Source organism: Oncorhynchus masou, chromosome 1 (assembly GCF_036934945.1).
Source record: "Oncorhynchus masou masou isolate Uvic2021 chromosome 1, UVic_Omas_1.1, whole genome shotgun sequence".
In the NCBI taxonomy this organism is placed as follows: domain Eukaryota; kingdom Metazoa; phylum Chordata; class Actinopteri; order Salmoniformes; family Salmonidae; genus Oncorhynchus; species Oncorhynchus masou.
Window position 1 is genome coordinate 73,066,769 of NC_088212.1, and position 25,559 is coordinate 73,092,327.

The 25,559-nt window shown below is 41.3% G+C and overlaps 2 protein-coding genes across 2 annotated transcripts; both read right to left on the reverse strand.

Annotated features, from left to right (window-relative positions):
- Window positions 1-9: 9 nt before the first annotated feature.
- On the reverse strand, window positions 10-9,143 carry LOC135550243 (transmembrane protein 178B-like). Its single transcript, XM_064980865.1, has 4 exons — window positions 8,474-9,143; window positions 4,553-4,666; window positions 3,869-4,006; window positions 10-3,382 (listed from the first exon to the last, which is right to left on the reverse strand). Exons 1-4 carry the CDS (start codon window positions 8,874-8,876, stop codon window positions 3,135-3,137), a joined length of 903 nt encoding a protein of 300 aa, XP_064836937.1. The 5' UTR covers window positions 8,877-9,143; the 3' UTR covers window positions 10-3,134.
- A 4,923-nt stretch (window positions 9,144-14,066) lies between these two features.
- LOC135550251 (zinc transporter ZIP13-like) lies at window positions 14,067-25,215 on the reverse strand. Its single transcript, XM_064980878.1, has 10 exons — window positions 25,036-25,215; window positions 23,695-24,042; window positions 22,330-22,443; window positions 20,164-20,297; window positions 17,413-17,535; window positions 17,092-17,181; window positions 16,171-16,221; window positions 15,804-15,936; window positions 15,340-15,439; window positions 14,067-15,187 (listed from the first exon to the last, which is right to left on the reverse strand). The coding sequence occupies exons 2-10, from the start codon at window positions 24,017-24,019 to the stop codon at window positions 15,112-15,114; spliced, it is 1,146 nt and encodes a 381-aa protein (XP_064836950.1). The 5' UTR covers window positions 24,020-24,042; window positions 25,036-25,215; the 3' UTR covers window positions 14,067-15,111.
- Between the last annotated feature and the right edge of the window lie 344 nt (window positions 25,216-25,559).

The window sequence follows — 25,559 nt, forward strand, 5'->3', positions numbered from 1 at the left end:
ACTTCAGAATAGTATATTAATTACATTTTATTTCAGTAAAATAAATTAGATTAAAAAATGGACACAAGTTTGAATACATTAAAAGAAATGAACCATAATGATCTCATGCGAGACTATAATGTCTTTTAATCGTCTTTCTCCATCCTCGTGGTTGAACCAGTATAAATGACGTGTAGAAAATCATAGCAGTGCTACTTAAAGAGGTGCCACTTGAAATTGTGGCATTTGTACACAGTGTCCCACATTGCTCACACTGAACACTTTCCAGTTCCTCATGAAACACTAGAAGTCCCAATAAGAGAACTACTTTGCTGTCACTTTTGCATACAAGTTGTATATTGTGCTTACCCCTTCTCTCATGCTTCTTTACGTGGCCATCAGATTTTTCTCTATCAACCAGATTAGCAACAAAACCTTTATCATTATTCAAACAACGCAATTGCAATACATGTATTGTTTATTGTAGCAATTCTCCATGCATTCAATACCATTGGCCAATTTAGAGATCTAAGGGGCAAAACCTGTACATGTGTGTTGATATAAACTGGAGGAGACTGTGGATGAACTCAGCATGGCAGCAGAACACCACCAATATCCACAACTCTTTTACAAGTCTGAGGTGGTGCTACATGTAGTAGCAATGTTTGGATGTTTCACTTTGTAGTCACTTTGAGGCAATGTTTTTTTATCTACAGTCAAACACTAATTCACTGGAAAGGTTATAGCTCATCACCTCACCTCATAACACTGCTGAAAAAGTGTCACAATGAGTGTGCTTTTTTTAATATAGGTAACAAAACGGTGTTCCTTGAGTACTCTGTACTCACAAAATACATAAATTCCATCTTACCTGTAATTCCGTCTTAATTCATGTGTAGTGCTAGCCTCCGAAGCCTGTCTGAGAACCCAGACCTGCCACAAATAACATGGCCTGAGTTTCATCCCAGACCCTTTATGTAATACACAAGTGTGCTTGTATCATTATTACACCTCTCAAGTCCTGCAAGAACTGGGTACTTAAAGAGTACATTAATCAAATGTTACAAATGAGGGCCTTTTGACCTCTCCTGATCCCTATGAATTGCGAAGGGGACTCAGAAAACTGCAAAGGGCCAGTATGACTGCCTGTTGCCTGGGGCAAAAGTGGCACTGAAATTAGAAATGGTGAGCTCCCTCAATTCATTCAGCCCACTTGCAGGAAAGTGGTCGACTCAAAAGGGATCCTTCATACTAAAGTGATGCAGTTGATGCTTTAACAGGACATCGTGTTGTCTGCGTACAAGCTGCCACATTATTGGTCTTGTCTCCAAGAGACCTGAGCTGATTCCAAGTTTTCCCCTACTGAGGAAGAATACAGAGAACAGCTATGTGCAAGAGCAGACACCCCTGCATTAAACGTGAGGAGAGAAGGATTGATAGACAGGAAAAAACAACATACCAGTGGTGTTACTGATGTAAACATGACATTGAGTATGACTTTTCACAGCCCTACTTCTCTCTCAATGTAAATCTCAACATTACCCATTTTCACTTACAGAAGAATATTAACAGAAATGTTGTGTTGAAATAAGACATGGATTCAATGATAAACTTTAACATCAGCTTTGGGAATCTATGCTGTGCAAATACCTGCATTTTGCAGCAATTCACACAAAACAAATCACTCAATGCATTGATACTTGCTACAATGTGTTGTGCTATGTGAAGGTTTTTGTGACAGAATACATTAAATGCAAGTTCAACACTGGTGTCTGCCATTCAATTCCTGCCAAATCCAAGAAGGCAGGTATTGTCACTTATAACTGTAAATTACCGTCTGTCATTGTTTCTAAGTTTGAATGTGTTACCAGAAGGTTACATTTTTATTCATTGAACCCCATCCTTCAACATACAATATTTACTGATCCTTAAAGGTCCAATGCAGACGTTTTTATTTCAATATCAAATCATTTCTGGGTAATAATCAAGTACCTTTCTGTGATTGTTTTCAATTAAAACATCTTCTTAGCAAAGAGCAATTTCTCAAGCAAGAATTTTGCTAGGACTGTCTGGGAATGGTCTGAGTGGGGAGGGGAAACTGATCAGCTCTTAGCTAAAATGGCATTATCAGCACTTCACAGTATTATTCCAACCTCATAGTGTGGAAATATATATAAAACACAGACAAATCACATGTTTGACTGCACTGGACCTTTAACTGCCTCAGCTACTCTCAAACAGTATTTAATGTTCCTTGCAATCACTCTTATTCTTCTAATCATGAAGCGTACAATTTATTCCAGCAAACAACATCACTGAAGACCCAAATTGCCATTGTTACCTCGAAACAAACAGAAAGATTTTTTCTTATTCAAGAGTTACTTTATACAAACAATGACCTGAATCTAGAGATGCATTTGTACATACTGAATCATAGAAGCGTTGAAAGATTTGCTCTTCAAAATTGTATCTTGCTGTTCCACCCCTGCCATTTCCAGTTTGTGCACTTGGTCCTCTGCTGCATGAAGCAGGTTTTAGGCTTAAACTGTAAAGTCCTTCCTAGGGATAATGCTTGACATCAGTCAGCTGATTCAAAACAATGGACAGTTTATGCCAGCATAATATTTTGTTGCGAACAATAACAAACACAGTACAGACCACCCGACTAAAAGAGGAATGATGACAGAATGCTCTGCCACATGTTCTTGTTTGTTGGTTTGTTCCATTTAGAGATGCTTGTTGTTTCTTTCTAAGCTCTTGGACTTTGTTCTTTGTTGTGTGTGTTAAAAGAGAGCACCATTTTAAGACAATTCCTCTTGGGAAAAACAAACAGACAAACAGTCGCCTTTAGGCTTCCATAGAGTTAGTAGTCAAACGTTTAACAACTAAAAGGTCTTGCCATGTCCCAAAGTATTCTGGGGGCCATTGCTCTGTGTGTCTTAGATGTACAGTAAAGAGTACAGCTTGGTGTGGTTTGTCTTTGCTCTGTTCTCCCATGTACAATTTCTCTGGTACACTCATGATTCAGATGGATGACGGGTGGTATGGACAAGGAAGAGGGATGAGGTGAGATGGTGGTTGGAAAAAAACATTGGACGAAGTTGGATGGGTGTTGCTTATTTGTGCCACCCCCGTGGGCCAGTCACACAGTCCCATCACACGGTTCCATTCTCCTGCCTGGGCTTGTGGACGGTTGTACGGGAGGGGGTGCTTAGAGATGGGGCCAGGGTGCACAGGAAACCAGCCAGCAGAGTGAGGCCTAAGCCCCCCCAGGCACAGAACATGGACCAGCCGTAGCCATGGCTAATATCCTCTGGGAGGCCATACATGTAGCGTGGGTAACGCGACAGCTCAAAGTTGATGCCCGCCACACATGTACACAGGGAGATGATACAACACGTTCCTGAGGGAGGACAAGGAGACAAACGGAAATGTATGGGATTCACAGCAACTTCAATGAACTATATACAGTATTATGTCATTCCTATGTTGGTAGGCCTAGTGGGTCAGCCAGACAATAAATGGTAACATCTTCACATTCCATGTCATGAGTTTCTTGTACATCTTATTATATAAACCTATATGTGTTCACACATATAGGTCTCTCTCACACACAAGCGCATATACCCACAACTACTGTAGTCTACACAATACATCAAACAAAGACATCTCCAATTACTCAAGCAAACAGCAAAATGACACGCACGCACGCACGCACGCACGCACGCACGCACGCACACACACACACACACACACACACACACACACACACACACACACACACACACACACACACACACACACACACACACACACACACACACACACACACACACACACACACACACACACACACACACACCAAACAGAGAGAGGAGCCAGCTCTTACCTCCCATGAGAAAGAGTAGTCCAGCTACATACTGCATTAGGTCATGCTGCTGACAGCAGCCCAGCACTCCGATAATCCAGCCAAACAGGATGATAGACACGGCCATGCCCACAAAGCCAGCCGTCATCCTGCGTAGATCTGCACCAACAGACACACACCTCCGTCATTTTAGTGGACAAAGAACAGTGGAGATCAGAGCAGGAGGCCCAGTGGGATCTATAGCATGCACATCACAGAAATGCAATGTCTGCACAATCATATTCACGGCATATGATACACTGAAATATTCCTGACACAAATAGAGCCATACACCCTTACAAATCCCGGTCACTTCCTTCATGGAAACTTGTAATCTTCCTTATCTTTTTGAAGGATATCAGAACTAGAGAGGGCGACAGGGAGGGGTGAACAGCGATAACAAGAAGTTGAAATTGCTCTCAATGGCCGCCACTTTAAATGTATTTGATCCTGAGATAACAGTTAGAGAGAAAGAGAACTAGAGAGATAGACAGAGAGAGAGAAAAGGATTGAACCCAGGGAGAGTCCAGACATACTCTACAGCCAGTAAGACAGCCATTAGACAGACAGACAGACAGACAGACAGACAGACAGACAGACAGACAGACAGACAGACAGACAGACAGACAGACAGACAGACAGACAGACAGACAGGCTCAGACTTACGGAGTGCATGCCACTCATCCTGACGGATGGTCTTGGTGATGTTGATGGGTAAATTGCGCGGAAGGATGGAGGAAGAGTAGTGATACTTGACTGGGATGCACCGCTGAATCAAACCTGAAGAAAAGAGTTTATGATTATGATAGAAACACAGTCTTGATAAGACCTTGATAAAACAGGCTGCTTTGCAGACAATAAACTCAACCACACTGAATATAGTGACTCAGCTAAACATGTAGACACTATAGTAGTTTTAAAAGAGGAAAATTGTTTTGAGTCCTTTGTGTCACTGTGAATGATGTCATCATGCAATATCCTCAGTGTGCCTCAACGCGAGAGACAGCTAGCTGTGATTCAGAGCAGAAACAGCATCCGGCATCATTCATGTAGACCAGCCTCTAATTATGTCTCAGTGCGAGGTGGGTATCCAGACCAATTATAACAACAGGAAGAGACGAATCTTGCATTACTGTTTCATCATATCACTGCGATGAGATAGACCACCTATGTATTCTCAAATGACATATGATTATTGCAAAGATCTTCACATATTCCTGGATGTTGTGTACTGTAATCATTGTGGTTGATTTACCAACAGTTACTTGTTAGATCAGGGAGAAGGGAGATTTATGCTGGAATATGTTAATGACGTGGTTTTGTAAGTGTGGAAGAAGACCCCTGTCATGAAGCCTAGTCAGTCACCATGAATGGAAAAGGCTATATGGTTCTGGCATAAACAAGAGAAAGAATCAAAAAAGAAAAGATGAACTAGTGTGAATGTTCAAAAAAGGGTTTTACAAGGATTTCATATTGAGTTCACTCAGTTCAGAGTACAGAAATACATAATTCATTGTTCTCATGTTCGTTGGGGAAGCACAATACATCCAGATGAGCGGTGAGACATTTATGTCCCATGACTACTTCTGCAAAATCTAACATTGTGTGAGTCTCAAGACCAAGAACAATGGATGGAGACCAATTTACTAAGCACTTGCTCAGTAGCAGATCTGACTACCTACTTGCTAATATTATTTGATACATTTTAGGTCAAAGGCAGCAAAAACAGGTAATCAAATGTGAGAACCCAATGTTGAGGCAGGTATATCACCAACACATTGTTATTGGCCTACCAAATGTGATAGAGTTGTCAAAAGTCACAGTGTGAAGCTCCACTCTTAGAACACTCTTAGAACACCTGAACTTCAGCTGCAAACATTCAACTACGTGGAAGTAAAGGAAGTAAAAAGTACTGTATGCAGGCTAAAACATGGAGCCAACAGTTCACAGCCCCATATGGAACTATAGCAGCCTGAGAGAGGAAATAGACATTTCTGGATTGGGGTCCATGTCCCAGTTACTGAGGAGAATCTGCATTGGCCAGATGAATCACTTTCAATGTGCTCTGGTCACATAGTGTGGTGGTAGCCAGATCTGTCATTTGTTTTCATGCCATAGATGTAGCATTGAATCACAAACATATATTCATTAACTTCACTTTAGAGACACTTTAAGGTTTGAGTTGTGAGGTGTCTGCAGATGCAGACCAACTCATCATTCTGATAAACAAGGGAGCAGCTAGAGAGAATATCACGTTGTCCAGGGAGCAGCTAGAGGGAATATCATGTTGTCCAGTGGGCCTATGTGTCTCAATGCAATTCAACCTGAGGATGTAGTGGATTTTGTTGTCGATTTATGATATGCTACAGATGACCTTATTCTATCAAAGAAAGCAGCTCACTTTCCCACAATTCTGACAACAGTAACTGTTTACCTCAGCATGAGGATCGTTCCACCAATTCAGTGCCTTTTGACATTTTTTGTGTGCTTTCACCTAATTTTAACATTCTGTTATAAAGACCACATGTTCAACTGAATTTTTCCATCTCAAGTTAAATAAAAAAATGACTATAGTAAGTGCCAAATAAAGTAACAGGGTTGACCTTAACAGGGTTGAAGTCAGCCGTAAATCCATTTATGACATGGGGAATGGAAGATTGTTGTATGAAACAGAATGACAATTAAATGCAAGCTTCACCCACCAAAAAGACATTGTTAAAACATTTCTAGGGTTACGTGTTATGCTCGACCCGCTCAGTTTCCCACCACAAAACAGGCAAAAAAAAGAGAACCAACTCACCTGATTTTACATTATGGTTTTACTATAGATGTGTTGGTTGATTAACAAAACCGATGCATGCGCAACTATGTGGCATAAACATACAGGGTTTGCTTAGATTGTTGACAACATGTAAACTGTATTTCCTCTCCCATATTTACTGAAAACAAATACATTTGCACAATGGGCACTTACTTGTTGTCTCATCGTTACAGTTGTTGGTTAGCTAGCTAGCAAATTTGAGCCATATTAGCATAGACATGACATCAGTCAAAACAAGACATGGTATCAAGAACAAGATACAACTAGTTGAAACGAGCCACATACGATTCCCCACATTGCAGCTTGTCATTGTTCTTAGTTGGCCATCCAGAATAACAACACATATTTCTGCCCCATTGAATCGCGAGCATCGTTTTCGTGACGTTGTCAGCTAACCCATCTATTAGGTGTTCAGTGTTTCTTTAGAAATATGAATAGTTTCCCCATATAAAAAAATAGCTCAGTTCACGTAACAGGTTTGACCTTAAAATGAGGGACGGACGTAAATGAATCACTAATCACATTAAATAAATAAATAATAATCTTCAGAAATGACTTTTTCAAAGCAACAAAATAATTAGGACTTTACAATGATGCTGAAAACTTGGATACGTTTTGGGGTTAAGTGGGTTCAAATCTTCCTAGAAGTCACTGAGGGTGCATAGAGTGACATGTCAAAATGCTGAATATTGGCACCACAGTCTTTATTCTTGTTACAAATGTAAATATTTATTGAATTCTCCATTTCATTTAATATAACAGGCTTTTAAAATTCAACATTGGTGCACAATTTCTACTTAAAATATCAACGGGATGCAAAAGGAACTTCATTTTCTTGGAACAAACCATGAACATGTATGTTTTCACTGTCCTCTAGGCCTACTCTGGACAGTTCGAATCTGATTGAATACATAAGGAAAAAATCCTGGTAAACAAACACGCTATAATGTGTGGGAAATTCTCCAAAATGTTCAGTGTCCTGAATTTCCTTAAACGAAGGTACTGTGTTTATGCTAAAATTGATGCTGTTGTTCTCTCATTATTCGTCAGAATCTCCGAGTAGTCAGGCATGAACGCCTCATGGCATTGCACAGAAAGCTCTGCTGTTATGTATCGGACGAGGCCGTTCTGCGAGAGTTCCATGCACTGTGACTTTCTCTCATGCAGCTCAAAATTCCCACGAACCAGGATGTTTATCAATAATTCAGTCGTTGGTCTTCTCTCGATCTCCCCCGTGGCAGTCGACGCATCACCCATAACACATTATCTACTATTTTAACGTAACAGATGCCAAATGCACTCATCAAAATTGAGCAGTCCAAATAGCACCTGAGACAAAAACCGTTTCGCTTTTACAAGGGAAGAACCCCCTTCCTCCGCCATAGCGTGCTGCTGCTAGGCGAACGGGCTGGGCGCAAAGCCAGAAAGAAATTCAGCACCATGGACAGCGTTGTACACACAAAGCATAAAAAAAATACGCAGGTTTCACGTCTTCGGCGTCACGTATACAACTGGCATTCCCATTTAAATCATTTATTGATTATTTATTTGCTACTGAAGTTTACAATGATGAACAAAAGCCCCTCTTGTAAAATATTATTATGGCAACGGCCCAGTGACAGTTACGAGCATCAGTTAATCCCATGCCAAGTGTATCAATAAAATCATGTTAAGCTTGGATCTGAGCATCATGCTTACACTCAGTGAGCTGCATCAGTACCACATCACACCAGGGCCTGGTAAGCTATTAGCTGTAGCATCCTTACCTTTATATATGAGATCCTCTGTCTCCAGGTCAAATCCGTCTCGATGACACTTTCTCCAGAGCCCAGAGATGGTTGAATTGAACTGGCGACTGCAGTGGGACTCCATAGCTGATGCTGCAGCCAGAAAGTGCCGTTTTTCCCTAATAAGAGGCTGGGCTCCGGCACTTGGACTGTTACCTTTCCTTTCAATGCCCTTTGGGGGCATCTGGAGGGGGAGATTGCTATTTGAGATATATATGTACCCCGGGTCGTTTCTCTTGTTGGCGTAGTTTTTACACCTTTCTCGGTGTCTCCGCGCATCTGTCTCATACCAAAAGTCGGTGCAGATTGCCATGGCTAGCAACCCCAACGCACAGAACGCTAAGAACAGCCCACTGCTGGTTAAAATTTTCATGGCGGCCATCTTCCCCACTCGATGGAGAGCCCAGACAGTCGCGAGAAGAATCCTCGGCTGCCGTGATGGTACCCCGTGTCAAAAATCACGACGGCGCTCACAGCCTCATGGAGCTCTTGACAGCAAACATGATGGGCGCCCGGTTCTCTTGGGCTAGATGCTGTCTATTGTTGTCCTGCGTCCCGGCAGATGTGATGATTTTTCCACCATCTGTTTTGGTACTGGAAAGAGGAGAGGTGGATGGATGGCGACCAATGCTGCGAGGAGTGGGTAGTGATGCAATGCACTCTCTCTCCTCTCGGGTTTCAGTAGGATGGGAAGAAACTAAGCACTGGCAATATATCTACTGCAGGTTGTTCAATAATAATAAGAATCATAATAATAATACAAGGGGTATATATGTATGATTGATTAAATTTGAATACATTACGAATGTATTCAAAATTATATCATATGTATTATTAGTAGTATTATTGTTATTATTTGGGACATTGTGATCTGCTACAACTGTAAGGACCTGACACAGTTGTTTTACTATCATATTCAGTATATATTGGGCCATGTTTTATGTATCATGAAGAAACATGCACATGGACCACATGCTGGATCAAAACCTATTTGTAACCCAACTTATTTCATTACAAGCCTTTTCTGTGCACAGTTGACACAAACGCACTGAGACAGGTGCGAGCTGAAATTCAATTGAACCCACCAGAGCAATAATTGGTGACTTTGTTTACAGACTACCGCAATCCAGGTTTGATTGAATTGAGCCCACAGCCTTTCAATATAGTGAACGTTTCAATGTATAAAACAACATGTAGACACACTGACTAAGGGATTCCCAAGGCCTACATTAGTGCTCTCCAACCCTGTTCCTGGAGAGCTGTAGGTTTCCACTCCAACCCTAATCTAGCACACCTGATTCTAAGAATTAGCTGCTTGATAAACTAAACCAGGTTAGTCACAACTGGGATTGGAGTAAAAACCAACAGCAGGGTTGCTCTCCAGGAACAAGGTTGGAGACCCCTGGGCTACATGATAACAACATCAATGTTTAAGATGAATCAAACTGTATCCCTCCTTTACTCAGGCTCAGCTGATCCAAAAACACTGCTAATGTACATCAAAGAAACGTTTTACACAACTTTGGAGAGACATTCAATCAGTACTTCAGCACTGTTATGCTATATCCACTTAGGGATAGGTTTTATCATTTACAATACAACGCAATAAGGTTATAAAAATATTAATAAAATGTTATTACCTGAATAATTACATTGTTAATAGAGTAATTACATTGTTTTTACACAAGTATAAGAGCAATTTAGTGTAAAGTGTCACCAATGAAGTTTGGGGACATATTCCTATATTCAAAATTGTACATATGGGTCTCAATTGTTCATCTGAGGTAAAGGGAGGTAAAGACAGCAATGGAAATTGGCACTTTGTTCAATAGTGCCAATAGTGCAACAATAGATGTCCTTGAAAGACTTTACATGCATTCATTTTCTCTGGGTATACTATGTGCAATACGTGATCCCTTTAAATACAACAAGATATCTAACATTTACATTGAACAAATGATACATAAGCCTTGTTTGAAGTGTGCCAGACTTGAGTTTGGAGGTCTGCTGATCTTGAACTGGACTTGTCTTTCCTAAGACCTAGAGGGATCAAGATCTATCTATCTCCTGTTAGATATGTTGTGAAATGTTTCGATAGATGATCAGAGAGGCAATTTATGTTCAAGGTCAACGGTGTTAAGTTCATGGATTTTCTCGCTTTGCAGTATAGGTTGTCATTCAAGTCTTGTTTATACCTGGCACTAACATACGTCCTTTGTCCTGGTCTTGTCCGCATTCTACACATGGAATTAAAATGTCTCTCATATCTGTCCACCGTGTCCGCATTGTGACTAGATGTCTTGGTCAATCCCCAAATGTAACTTATTTAACAGACTTTCTTTTAAAATAGTGTTTGTTTATTTTAAGACACAAATACATGCCATAAGTAAATGGTTCCACATGTCAATGATTTTAGAAGGTCTGATACTGATGATTTAAAAATGGTTTCACTGTCCAGATCCATCTACATTTGTAAGATATCCAGATACTATGGGAGAATCTCAATTGCATCCTCTCTACTCGCCTCCTCCTCAAAACCCATTGGAGGATGTCAGAGTGGAGGGACCTCTGGCTTTCTCATCCAATGGGTTTTAAGAAGGCAAGGCAAAAGCATGTGAGGAGTATTCAATTGAGATTCTCCCAATGTTTGCCTGACTACCTCCAGAGGTGGTCAGGAAGATCTGATCACAACCAGATCACAGTGCGTCTTGTAATCGTCTACACCTGTCTGAAGATGTGGGCACAATCGGAATGTGGACAAGATCAGGATAAATGGTGCATGTTAGAACCAGGTATGAACAGAGCTTCAGTGTCTTAACTCACAGGAAGGCTCCCACAGACAGTAGGCTTCTCACAGGACTAAGGAAGGTAATCTGCAGGGGAGTCGTTATGGCAACGGGCTCTTATCAAGAGTGAACAAACAATCAATACCCCCCTCCTCTGGCTCCCATTACATTTTAAGCCCGGACTCTTTGCTGCAGAACATGTGCTTACAGAAAATGTCTATGTTTAGTGTGGAATTTTGTTTTGATTACATAACATATTGATGCATAATCTCCATATCGCCAAAGCTTTCACTTACCATAACTTGTAAGCATGCAAATACCAAGGGTAAATACAGTGCCATTAGAAAGTATTCACACCCTTTGACGTTTTCCACATTTTGTTGTGTTACAGACTGAATTAAACACTTTCGTGTCACTGATGTACATACAATACCCCATAATGTAAAAGTGGAATAAAACATTTTAAAAAACATATTTACAAAAGATTTAAAAATGAAAAGCTGAAATGTCTTGGGTCAATAACTATTCAACCAAGCCTAAATAAGTTCAGGAGTAAACATGTGCTTAACAAGTCAAGTAAACTGCATGGAATCTGCGCAATAATAGGGTGGGGGGGGGGGGGTGCAGACATTACTTATCCCTTTGAGCATGATGCAGTTATTAACACTTAGAATGATGTATCATTACATCCAGTCACTACAGGCACCCTTCCCAACTCAGTTGCCGAAGAGGAAGGAAACCATTCAGGGATTTCACCATGGGGCTAATGGTGATTTTTTTTAAAGTTTAATGACTGTGACAGGAGATAATGGAGGATGGATCAACAACATTGTACTTTAGTTACTCCAAATCCAACACAACACAGTGTACCATTTCATATTCTCAAGCATGTTGGCAATTGCATCATGTTGTATGCTTGTCAACGGCAAGGAATAGGGAGTTTTTAGGGTAAAATGAAATGGAATGGTTAAGCACAGGCAAAATCCTAGAGGAAAACTTAGTTCTGTCAGCTTTCCAACAAACACTGGAAGACAAATTCACCTTTCAGCAGGATTACCTTAAACAAGGACAAATATAAACTCAGCAAAAAAAGAAACGTCCCTTTTTTAGCACCCTGTCTTTCAAAGATAATTAGTAAAAATCCAATTAACTTCACAGATCTTTATTGTAAAGGGTTTAAACACTGTTTTCCATGCTTGTTCAATGAAGCATAAACAATTAATGAACATGCACCTGTGGAAGGGTCATTAAGACACTAACAGCTTACAGAGGGTAGGCAATTAAGGTCACAGTTATGAAAACAAAGGACACTATAAGAAGACCTTTCTCCTGACTCTGAAAAACAAAAGAAACATGCCCAGGGTCCCTGCTCATCTGCGTGAATGTGCCTTAGGCATGCTGCAAGGAGGCATGAGGACTGCAGCTGTGGCCAGGACAATAAATTGCAATGTGCGTACTGTGAGACGCCTACGACAGCGCTACAGGGAGACAGGATGGACACCTGATCATCCTCGCAATGGTAGACCACATGTAACAACACCTGGACAGGACCGGTACATCCGAACATCACACCTGCGGGACAGGTGCAGGATGGCAACAACAACTGCCCGAGTTACACCAGGAATGCACAATCCTTCCATCAGTGCCAGACTGTCCGCAATAGGCTGAGAGAGGCTGGACTGAGGGCTTGTCGGGCCTTGTTGTAAGGCAGGTCCTCACCAGACATCACCAACAACAACGTCACCTACAGGCACAAACCCACCGTCGCTGGACCAGACAGGACTGGCAAAAAGTGCTCGTCACTGACGAGTCGCGGTTTTGTTTCACCAGGGGTGATGGTCGGATTTGCGTTTATCGTCAAAGGAATGAGCGTTACATATAGGCCTTACTCTGGAGCTGGATCGATTTGGAGGTGGAGGGTCTGTCATGGTCTGGGGCGGTGTGTCACAGCATCATCGGACTGAGCTTGTGGTCATTGAAGGCAATCTCAACACTGTGCGTTACAGGGAAGACATTCTCATCCCTCATGTGGTACCCTTCCTGCAGGCTCATCCTGACATGACCCTTCAGCATGACAATGCCCCCAGCCACACTGCTCTTTCTGTGCATGATTTCCTGCAAGACAGGACTGTCAGTGTTCTGCCATGGCCAACGAAGAGCCCAGATCTCAATCCCATTGATCTTGTCTGGGATCTGTTGGATCGGAGGGTGAGGGCTAGGGCCATTCCACCCAGAAATGTCCGGGAACTTGCAGGTGCCTTGGTGGAAGATTAGGGTAACAGCTCACAGCAAGAACTGGCAAATCTGGTGCAGTCCAAGAGGAGATGCACTGCAGTACTTAAAGCAGCTGGTGGCCACACCAGATACTGACTTACTTTTGATTTCCCCCCTTGTTCAGGTGCACATTATTCCACTTCTGTTCGTCATGTCTGTGGAACTTGTTCAGTTTGTCTCAGCTGCTGAATCTTAGTCATACACTTACACGTTTGCTGAAAATAAACGCAGTTGACAGTTTCTTTTTTTGCTGAGTTTACACAAGTTGCTTACCAAGACGTCACTGAATGTTCGAGTGGCCTAGTTACAGTTGACTTTAATCTAATTTAAAATCTATGACAAGATTTGAAAATGGCTGTCTAACGATTATCAACATGACAGATTGAAAAAAAAAATGAAATGGGCAAATCCAGGTGTGCAAAGCTTAGACTTATCCAGAGACTGCTGTAAATCGCTGCCAAATTTGTTTAACAGACTCAAGGGATTGGATACTTATATAATCAAGACAGTGATTTAATTTTCATATATATATTTATTTACTTTGAAACAAAAGTGTGAAAAAAAATCAAGGGGTGTGAATACTTCCTGAAAGCACTGTCTATAGTAAAATCAAGACCACACAAAAATATTTTATTACATTTCTAAATCATATTTTCCTTAACAATTAAGCTCTCATAATTAAGAAGTTCCAAATATATCTGTCTGAGTGTCTCATCAAAATTAGCATTGTATACAATGGAAAATACATTGATGTATATTCAAGCAAAAATATGGTGTAACAGATTAACCCTACACAAAAAGCAAATGGTGTGTGTGTGATGGAAATCATAACAGAATTTGACATTGCCAAACACATTGCGCCATGTTACTTTCTGAAATACTTCAATAAATACGAGGCAGTACAAGCAGATACAGAAACCAATAAGATACAATAAATATAAATTAGCCTGAAAGAGGAAAACAAATAAAAAGCAACACATGAGCATACAATTTGAAGAATGTAAGGAAATGTGTATGCATTTTAGTATGGTAAAGCCATGTGAGATTAAGTTTATACAGTATGCATGGGCTGCTCATATGTGTCTGAAAAGACCTGTGAGTATGTGCATACATGGAATAGAACAGAATGAGACAGTGTCTGCCCATTATGGTCTGATGCTCTCAGATAGTCCAGTCACTTCCATGAAAGCTTCAACAAGCTTTCTTTGGCTCTCCTGCAATTTCAGAATGTCTGTCTCTGGGTTTAGCACATTAGTGTCCACACAGACAGTAGTCAGAGATCAGCAGACAAGGTGGACACAGTTGGTCTAGAGTCCTGATAGAAAAAGCAAGTATCATGATTCAAGGTGCCGTTCTGATTGCCAGATCACTTCCATGTTGATGATAGGATGTTTTGGCACTAGGTGGAGTATTAAAAATAGTTCCATAAAAAAAAAGGCAATGGAGTACAATCTGAGGACTTAAAACTGTATAGAAAGGGGGATTGTTTCCCAGTCCAGTGAATGTTGCTGTGATGTTTTCAATTATATTTTGGTAACACAGACATGTCTTTTGAGCTCAATTCACTACGGCAGACAAGACGGCCATGACGGCAATGCCACAGCACAGGAGCAGGATCTGCAACAGGGAGTGTCTGGAAAAACAGATTCTTATTATTGTTTTGCTTCAGTGTTTGCCCATTCATTTTCATATTAGTGTAACACTGTTTCCCCCTCTGCATATTTAGTATCTTAGTGGGTATTTGCATGGTGGTCAGTGGCTGTCCAGACTGACCAGTGTACATACCCGAGGCTAGTCTCCTCCAAAAGGTCAGGCACCACGTTGACCAGGGCTATGTACAGGAAGCCTCCCGAGGAGAATGGTAAGATCCACGCTGTTGCATTTTCTACACAGGATAAAGTGGAATGAATGAGACATTTGGTTTGGCTTCATTTAAAAAAAAACTTTTCATGCTGCTTGGAGGCCAGAGCACTGAAGGCTATGTGGTTCCTTGATAGCCTATACCAAGGGTGTGGACAGCTCACCGGAGCGGAGTACCAGCACTTACTGGTCTACTGCTTTAGCTCCTGCACCTCCTATAGAATATTAAATCAGAAGTATTGTGGATCTCTTGCACATAGATATAAAACAGTACCGGCACCCAAAATAAGTACGGATCCTTATTTCAGTCAAAGTCGAGCACTTGGTGTGGTGCTGTAGTTCCAGTGCTCTGCTGCGGTTTTGTATATGGAGGATGCTAGGTGGCTCACCTGTCCCTCTGGGAGACTGGGCGCACAGGGCGAAACAGGCCCCCAGCACCCCTCCCAGGGCGGTGGATAGCTGCATGCGGGCGGCACTCCAGCGGTCAAACCCTGCACGCAGCAAGATGGCAAAGTCGCCCACCTAGAGATGAGCAAACATGTAGTAAGCAATGCGTCACAGATTCACATATAAGCAATGTGTCACAGAGCCCATTATGTAAGCAAAAAAAGATGGGGATATCAATTAGAACTTATTCAATTCATGACTCAAAAAAAAAAACAGTCAAAATTAGCTTTCAATGGCATGAAGTATGTTAAAAAAATATATTGAAAAAAATTAGGTCACATCCCCTAAAAATAGCGAGTTTGAACTTACCTCATGGGGGATTTCATGGAGCAGGATGGCAAAGGTGGTGAGACACCCAACCTGTCAGGAAATACACATAACATGTCTCTGATCAGGCTCTAAAAATATATACTGTACAAGACATGTTTCCGATTCTAAACTACTCAAACACTGATAACGCCTCTCCTGTACTACATTACAGTGTGATACATGAATGTTTGTTTCATGGATCCAACTGAGCTTCTACTTTTATAAACACCATCACGCCTGCATATAGAAATATGAGTGCAGATAGAAACGAAAATAAGTGGGATGCCCATGTGTGTGAGCGATGTAGAGAAATCTAGCTAGTTTACTTCCTCTCTGGCAAACTCTCCCTTTGGCTCATGCTGTTAGCCTTATGCCTCTCCAGCTGGACTTTCTCCCCCACAACCGTGGATAATGTAATCATTTTTATATATCAGAAAATAGCGAGGTATGGTGTCCAATGTCCTGACTCAATGTTCTGTACTGTAATAATGACAATACCGTAATTAGTATTAAAAGCATAGAATTGTGTTGTTGAAACTTGTCTCTTAAGCAGGGGTGCAGTATCATACCCATAGTGGACTGAGCTGAGAATAGTGAATGTTATGGCTAAGTGCAAGCTGATACAGATATCTACAAGTCTGCCAAAGGGTTTAGGCCATATTTCAATCATGGTCACGAGATGGGCATGAGCCTCAAATGCCAAAATAACCACCTTCCATAACATACTGTACGTAGTCTGTACTGAGTCGGCTCTATGTTGAAATATTGTATGCATTGTTTATGACCAAGTTGCATTTTGTTGAAATGTTTGCATTGAAATTAGTAAGTGCTATTAGGTTTATTTCGCATGTATTAAAAACCCACACATGGTGACTATTTAATATAGAGCACCTGGACAGACTGTTCTGCAGACTAACTCACCTTCCTGCTGACCAGGAAGCTCCCTGCCACAGCCAGGCCATGGGTGAAGTTGTCAATGCAGTTGGCCAGTAGGTTCAGGTACCCACTCGTCTGCCAGATAGACACACAGAACCAAGTCTGTACAGGTTAACATTCAAAGGATCCCACAGCTGACTCACGCTGAAGTCATATACATAAAGCTAAAGGGGTTACTTAGTACAGAGGATTTCATTTTGGTGGCTCTTAAGCAATGGAGACTTCCAGATTCTTCTCCCTTTTGCCATTTACATATGGCTTGTTAAAATGAACAATATCCCGTCAGACAAACTTTACCCAACTTACCTTTATTTTTTTTGGCACTTGCTGCAAGCTGCTTTTTGTCTTGCAGGGCGAGCTCCACATATCAGAATGGTGCCCATTGATGTGGGACAACGCCTCACTACTGGAGTCTGAGCTATGGGAGGTCTGAGGGGAAGGGGTGACAAAAAAACAAACAGGTATTAGCACAATCAGCAGGAAATTCCATAGCATGCAAAGGTTTACATAGTACACTACACATTCCATTGAATCAACCCACAGTACTGTGTTTCTTTTATGTCACCCATAGCTTCTTTCCTCCAACCACTGACTGCACAGTACATGCTAAAATTCCACTCACAGTCATCACATCTTCCACTGAATTTGCGTGCTTTAAACAAAAAACAAACTTATTCTACCTCAGGGCTGACTTCCCTGTTCCTTCCTCGTTTAGAGCCATTTACAGTACGGTGGCATTTAATAGTCAAATTAAATGAGGGAAATATCCTGCTGTATTCTAAATGTGGCTGGGAAATGTTTTCCACTTTTGTAACCGAACCACAAGCAAGAAGTCAAACTATAAATATCTTCTCAAATATCAATCTGTCTCCTAATGTGTGAGTGGGCTGGTTAATTAATCGGAGAGAGAGAGTTTGACACCAGGTGAGATCGTGATTCATGACCCATGTCTCTGAATTGAATAGTTGCGGCATCTTGATAGACATCGAAACATGCTTGATAAGACTCCATTTGTGGAATTAGCACTGATCTACCCTGAGTCTCACTATCCACCCCTGAACACTCTCCTCTGGCCTCTCTGAAGTAGATGTAGCAGCTGCTTCCTCCCCATCTCTATAAATAGCTACAATGAATGAGCCCAGACATGGATGCCAATCTTCCTCCTCCTGAGCAAAAGAGAAGGAAGAGGAAAGTGGTACACACACACACACACCTTTTGTGAGATGTATGGGGCACAAGGATAAGAAACAGAAATACCTGAAATTAAACTAAGAATTCTCTTGTATAACAGAACATTTTAGCATATGGGATCACAAATGCAGTATGATTAAAAGTGCTGGTTTTCATCCTTACCTTTCCATCAGTAACTTAAGAGTTGACTATATCAGTGAAATACAATTTATAAAAAAAGGAAGCCTACAGACATTAAGGCCTTTAAAAGACTGCAGTTGTGTACCTCTGTTTTACATACTCCACAAGAAGCTCTCCCATATCTCCATATTCTCTTATCTAAATCCACACTGTCAGACAGGGAAAATGCACCACCCAAAACCACTCCATACCCCTATATGCCAAAACATCAAAAGAATGCCGAAGCGAATACTCTGCACTAATACCCACTCCAAATCCCATATGAAAAAGGGTCTCACTGGTATTAGAGAAATGGAGGGGAGAGAGAGAATACAGCTTTGATCCCAAGCGTGTCTAGCAGATAGACACTCAGGGCTATGGCACAATGGGTCACTGCATCAGTAACCACGTTTCCATCCAGATTAAAGTTATACTGTATACAAAAAATAATAATGACAGCTGGGATGGAAACAGGAAGTGTCGGTACAATTTCATTATTGCTTGTTCGACAAGGTGGGGATCTTTTTGTGTCGGTAAAATGAATTACTCAAATTGCGGTGGAAACAATTTCTTGAGTAATTGTTGAGAGAATTACCATAATGTCGAGGTAAATTTGAAGTCACGCAATGCTATGTTGAATGGTCCTCCTACTACAACTAGAAAAAGCTTGCCCAGTTTATTAGGCTTCAGATGAAAGAAGTTATGAACTTCATAGGGTAGTGCACAGTCATGAGGCTAATGCTCCTTTCCAATAAATATTGAGGATATTATTTTGTATGCTAGTGAGATTATCTGTGTTTAGCTGCCAATTGATTGGGAGTCCCATAGGGCAGCACACAATTGGCTCAGCGTCGTCCGGGTTTGGCCGTCACTGTAAATAAGAATTTGTTCTTAACTGACATTCCATTCCTAGTTAAAGTTGTTTTTTTAGTCGGTACATGACAAACTTTAGCACCAAAGGGGTTTCTATGTACACTGCATCACAGCCTTTTATCCACAACACAACCGTTTGATAGAAACAAACCTCTGGAGGGAAAATGTGAAAAATAAACTATTTTAAATGCATATTTTATAATATTCACATGAACATCTGTCACAAATTGGATGGAAACCTAGCTTATGACATTTGTTTGACTCACTTATTTTCCATTTGGACTCAAACTCCACTTATAAAGTTATAAACAAGACCATTCTGGGAGATTTCCATTCAGCCAGAATGTGTCAATACAGCACTGTTTATTCATTACCTCAAGATTGTTGAAGTTAAAATGCTAATGATTCATCACTGAAGAGTAGAATAAAAACTGATTGTGGTTTATTCAGCCACAACATTATCAAACAAGATGATCTAATGTTCCTTGTTTAAGTTTAGATCAGAGTTATCCACTGAAGACCAGCTCAGATCAAACAGAAAGCCCTAGATAGAGCCAACTGATCCACTAGCCACCCCACCACATGGAAGAGCAGTGCCACTTTGGTACCAGTGAAGGGATTAAAGAGCATTGGTGCACTGGACACACCTAAACAAATATGAGGGTTTCAGCATATAAGATGAGGTGTGTAATTACATGCCTGACATTCACCTTCTTTGGAAAGACATGCCCACTATCTTTAAATAATTTTGGGCTATTAAAGAGTTGACTTCACTCTGTTGCGCTTCATTTCATGCAGACAACATGGATAATACAACAGCATTGAACTACTCACAGGGACATGCTGGCTGTTACCAATGGAGTCCTCCTGGTTGTTCTCATCTGGGAACATATTCTCCAGGAGAAGGAAGGACAGCATGCCCATGATAACCCACAGGCCCTGGGTCCTGTAGTGGAGCTGGCTCTCATCTGAACACAGGGAGGATGGAAGAGACATAAAAATGGAGCCTCTCTCACACTAACAGGGATGACAATCTAATTGGAAAACTTTCTCTAGGATTGCATGGTGACCCCCTTCCACATGGATCAGTGGAATTCAGGCATGGCTTAGGTTTGCTCATCATCACCACTGAGGATATCACAAGTCAGCAAAGCATTTTAAAGTGTATTTCTACATGACAACCAGAGGACCTCGGGTTAGGGAAACTTAATCCTGGGCCACATCAAGTTGCCAAACGTTGTAGATAGAAATGCCATGAATAGAGCTGACATGATTCCTTACTATTTACATCAGTGTTTCTCAACTCCAGTACCCCCAAAAGTACACATTTTTGTTGTAGCCCCAGACAAGCACACCATATTTATATCATTGAGGGTTTGATGATTAGTTAACAAGTTAACTCAGGTGTACTTTTCCAGGGTTACAATAAAAAATATATTGTTGGGGTACTGGAGTTTGGAAACAGTGCTCTAGATGACAGAGTGGCATGTCTGTTTACATATCATGACACAGGTGCACCTTGTGCTGGGACAATAAAAGGCCACTAAAATCATCAGTTTTGTCATAACAATGCCACAGTCCAAGTTCAGGGAGTGTGCAATTGGCATGTTGACAGCAGGAAAGTCCACCAGAGCTGTTGCCAGAGAATTTAATAATTTCACTACCATAAGCCAACACTCCAACATCATTTTAGAGAATGTGGCTGTATGTCCAAATGATCACAAATGCAGAATACGTGTAAGCACAGCAGCACAGGACCTCCACATCCGGCTTCTTCACCTGTGGGATCGTCTGAGACCAGCCACCGGATGAAACTGTGGTTTTGCACAATAGTAGAATTTCTGCACAATCCGTCTCAGGGAAGCTCATCTGCATGCTCGTTGTCCTCACAAAAGGTCTTGACCCGAGTGCAGTTTTCAGTCGTAACAGACTTCAATGGGAAAATGCTCACCTTCAGTGCCCCATGGTGGCGGTGGGGTTATGGTATGGGCAGCAATAAGCTACGGACAACTAACCCAATTGCATTTTATCGATGGCAATTTAAATGCAGAGATACCGTGATGAGATCCTGAGGCCCATTATCGTGCCATTCATCATGTGCCATCACCTCATGTTTCAGCATGAAAAGGCACAGCCCCATGTTGCAAGGACCTGTACACAATCCCTGGACGCTGAACATGTCCCAATTCTTCCATGGCCTGCATACCCCCAGACATGTCATCCTTTAAGCATGTTTAGGATGCTCTGGATCAATGTTTACAACACGTTGTTCCAGTTCCTGCCAATATCCAGCAACTTAGCGCAGCCATTGAAGAGGAGTGGGACAACATTCCATAGGCCACAATCAACAGCCTGATCAACTCTATGCGGAGATGTTTCGCACTGCAATCGGTAAATGGTTAGTATCACACCAGATACTAACTGGTTTTCTGACTCATTCCCTTAACTTTTTTTTTAAAGATGGATGTGACAAATAACTGCACATCTGTATTCCTAGTAATGTGAAATCTATAGATTATTATAATTATTTTAAATCAACTGTAACTCAGTAAAGTATTTGAAAGTGTTGCATTTATATTTTAGTTTAGTTTATATGTTTGCACTAAAACTGCTTTGAAGAGTCATTGTAAAATGCTATATTTGACTATTTTTTTTTAAATTGACGAGAATTTCTGCACTTCCAACATTCACTTATTCAAAAAAATAAATGTGGTACCCTGGGAATGTTAGCTGTCATTCCCTGTCTGGCTCTGTCAGCTTGAAAAGTGTCGAAATCAACGGTTTTCGCAAACACCCTATCTACACAATATTGCTGACATGTCAGAAAAGTGATATGCAAGCCTATGTACACACAGGAATTCCACTGGTCTGTGTGAAGGTTCAGAAGAGGTATACTGGTGGGGGGAAATAAGCACAGGCAATTTGAATGGGGATGTCTCCAGGAGGGATAAGGATGGGGATAGAAAGAACAGGAGGGTGCCTGAGAGAAAGTTGACCCACCTGGGCTGCAGGAGTGGGAATGTGCCCAAGCCTCCGGGAGCAGGTGGAGGAACACGTCACCCAACAGACCACCAATGGCAAAGCTCAGAAGCTGCTTTAGCTTCCGACAGCCAGCTGGAAAGAGAGTGTAACAAGAGATGGTAATTATGAAAAGTTTAGTTGAGGTAGGCTGTATCATCCATGACATACAAAGTGCTGGTTCTTTCCTGTTTGAGCTAAAACATTTACAGGCTTCATTTAAATAAACCTACGGAATAAGTGATTTTCTACTTTAACTTTCAAATTAAGAGCCATTGCATGTTTGTCTATTTAAACATTTTCATCTTTGCATGAAGTATGACTTAATGATGACTATGACTGAATTAAAGAAATAGGCCTACTGGGTAATTTCTCGATAGAAAAAAATAGATCCAATATATTCAAACTTCTGAACGAACAGCTTCAGAGAATGCAATTGCCATTGCAATTATATTACAAGATGTCATTAGTGATTTGACTTCTCTATCCTTACCAATACTAATAAGCACAAAGGACCAGGACAGGCAAAAGCCAGTGCCCTTCAACGTTAATTGTGTTTTCTGAGATGTGTTGAAATGCAATACAGAGGCCTGGTTTCTCTTCTTTGAGAGTTTAGAATACAGCATGGCAATGAGGACACACCCAATTCAGCACCATTTCCATTGACACATTTGTCCGTCTAGGCTTATGTCAGTGATACCAGAGAAAGTAATTCTGTAGGTAACAAAAAAATAAAAATACTGATTTAATACAAACTTGTCCTAAAACAAACAGCAGGATTTGGGTGAGCCAAAAGGATAATCCAACAGGGCAAATGAATCAGTGAGATTTGACCATAATTTAACAGTTTTTAACACTATATGCACATAAATAGTACCGGTATCTCACATGGTTAAATACTCAAGGCAACAAGAAAGAAAAAAGAAATCAGCAACACAGCTTTGGAGGTAGTGACTGTGGCCACGATATAGGCTGTGTTTAAAAGGGTGTGGTCATGCAGAGTTCAAAACCACATGGTTCATCTCATTAGCAGCAGTTTCCTTACCAGGGAAAAATAGAGGGGCTATTGCTCTACATTTAAATGGCTCTTCAGAAAAAAGATGCATAACTATTTAAAATATATTTTATGATAAATTTATGTCCAGCTCACAAGGGCCCCTTGATAATGTGAGGCATTTGCCTCTTCTGCCTAATGGTAAGTCACCCTGAGGTAGCCTACAGTGACTGTTTAATTATGCGTGTGGTGATCGAGGACTATCCAGTGTGGCTCATTTTCAGAAGAAAGAGAAGGCCTACATTAGTCTGGCTAACAGCAAGGCTCACATATCAGTTTAGGTCACAACTTACCCACTGTCTTGAGGGCCTCTCCTGCCTCAATAGGAATAACAAGAAGGGGGAAAATCCCAGTGAGGCCTATAGCAACAGACCCAACCAGAGAGCAGAGCCAGACATCGGCACGTTCACTTGCAAAGAAGTCGGCTAAGGCCCGGAAGCCTAGGAGCTCATCTGGAAGCCCTGGGCCTGATCCAGCAGCTGTGGCTGTGGCATGAGCCATGGCTGCCTGGGACATCTTCTTACCACTGGATGCCCCTCTGGATGAGACGACCAGCAGGGCAACACCAGTGAACAGTGCAGCCAACGCCCAGCTGGGCCTACCACCTCCTGATTTCATCCGTCCCTCGTTCCAGAGAGCACCTGCAACCAACAAGGACAATGTTGCAAGATGGAGAGGTCATCATAGAATGTAGATAAGAATGCATGTTGTCTTAACTCAACATAGATGCTTTCTCAAACAAATTGTATGCACATTCACTGCCAAGCAGTTTGTATAGACATTTAATGGGTGACGATAGATTCAAAATGGACAGGACAAAATGCATCCCTTGGTAGGGTAGTCATTCCACAAAAACGATGGAAAAAGTGCTCCACGAGCAACTGCTTAGGTCTGCTAATATCTAAGAAAACGTGTCTAAGGGGCCCTATGTCACAGCAATTTGTCTTGAACTATACCAAATATCAAAAATATTATTATATTAACTTTATATGGTTGTGTGTGATACCCTGTCTACACGCCAGCGTCGCATTTTGAATGTGTCCATCAGAGCGCTGTTCACCGTCGACGAAACTCACATTTAAGGGAGAAAGACAACACTAAAAAGTTGGAAGCTGTTGTGGAGACTTCGCAAACATGGCTTGCAGAAACAAGTTAAATGCATGTTTACTTCAACGATAAATATAGGATGCTGATATCTTGTTGTATGATGCTCGCGCAGTAAAAGTTATGACATAGCACAAGCGAATGTTGCACAAGTTCCGGAAAGGCCCAAACATTTTAACATTGAAGAATTGTAACAATTTGTAGGCCAGCTAACATTAGTTAATGTACTCACTGTAGCAACTGCTGTATCTGCTGCGTTAGATATGCATGTATTTAGCTAGTTAGGTGAATTTTGTTTTTACTTTGCCAAAAAACAGTAGCCTAGCAGTTATATTTAATTCGCCCTGCTACTTGGAAAGTTCTGGCTTTATACAAACAAACTCTATAACAAGCTTAACTAGCCAAGCCTAGCATTTCAAGCCTTGAAAGTTGAAGTCAAACTAGTTTGGATTGCCATAATCACGCAGTCATATTAGAAGAAAAACTACATAAGTTATGTGACATAATAAAAAAACGATAATATATTTTACCCTGTTGTGATTCCTGAAGTTCTTGCACCAGTGTGTCCCTGCCATCCAGCTCCGTGAGGCAGGCTAGATAGAGCCGTTGTTCCACTCTCCAGCTGATGCTGCAGATAACTACTTGTTTGCTCCAGCCAACATTCCTGCCACGGCTTCCACTTTTCCAGAGGAGCCACGTCACCGGAAGTGTATTTTTATTCCTGACAGCATGGCCCGGATTTGGATGAGAGGGATGAAATGTAGTTTAGGTTTATGGGGTCTATTCATCAGGGAAACCGTTTAAACGGGACGGACCTACCCAATAGAAACTCACTTTTGCCGTTTAGAGTAAACGGTGGCTGTTTCCAAACGTTTTGCAACAGACGAAACGTAATTTTTTTGTAATTGAGTTAGGCAAGTCAGAGGAAGAACGACACATTTTTACCTTGTCAGCTCGGGGATTCGATCCAGCAACCTTTCAGTTACTGGCACAACGCGCTAACCACTAGACTATCTGCCGCCCAACGCTGCAATGATTACACCCCAGATTTGGC

Excerpts from the sequence above, each read along its gene's own strand:
- LOC135550243 (XM_064980865.1), bottom strand. The coding sequence starts at position 8,876 with ATGGCCGCCATGAAAATTTTAACCAGCAGTGGGCTGTTCTTAGCGTTC. Across the intron at positions 4,667-8,473 it reads AGAGGATCTCATATATAAAG|GTTTGATTCAGCGGTGCATC; the intron begins GTAAGGATGCTA and ends TCTTTTCTTCAG. Across the intron at positions 3,383-3,868 it reads ACTACTCTTTCTCATGGGAG|GAACGTGTTGTATCATCTCC; the intron begins GTAAGAGCTGGC and ends GTCCTCCCTCAG.
- LOC135550251 (XM_064980878.1), bottom strand. The coding sequence starts at position 24,019 with ATGAAATCAGGAGGTGGTAGGCCCAGCTGGGCGTTGGCTGCACTGTTC. Across the intron at positions 17,536-20,163 it reads GTAACAGCCAGCATGTCCCT|ACCTCCCATAGCTCAGACTC; the intron begins GTGAGTAGTTCA and ends CCTTCCCCTCAG. Across the intron at positions 15,188-15,339 it reads TTGGAGGAGACTAGCCTCGG|ACACTCCCTGTTGCAGATCC; the intron begins GTATGTACACTG and ends CTGTTTTTCCAG.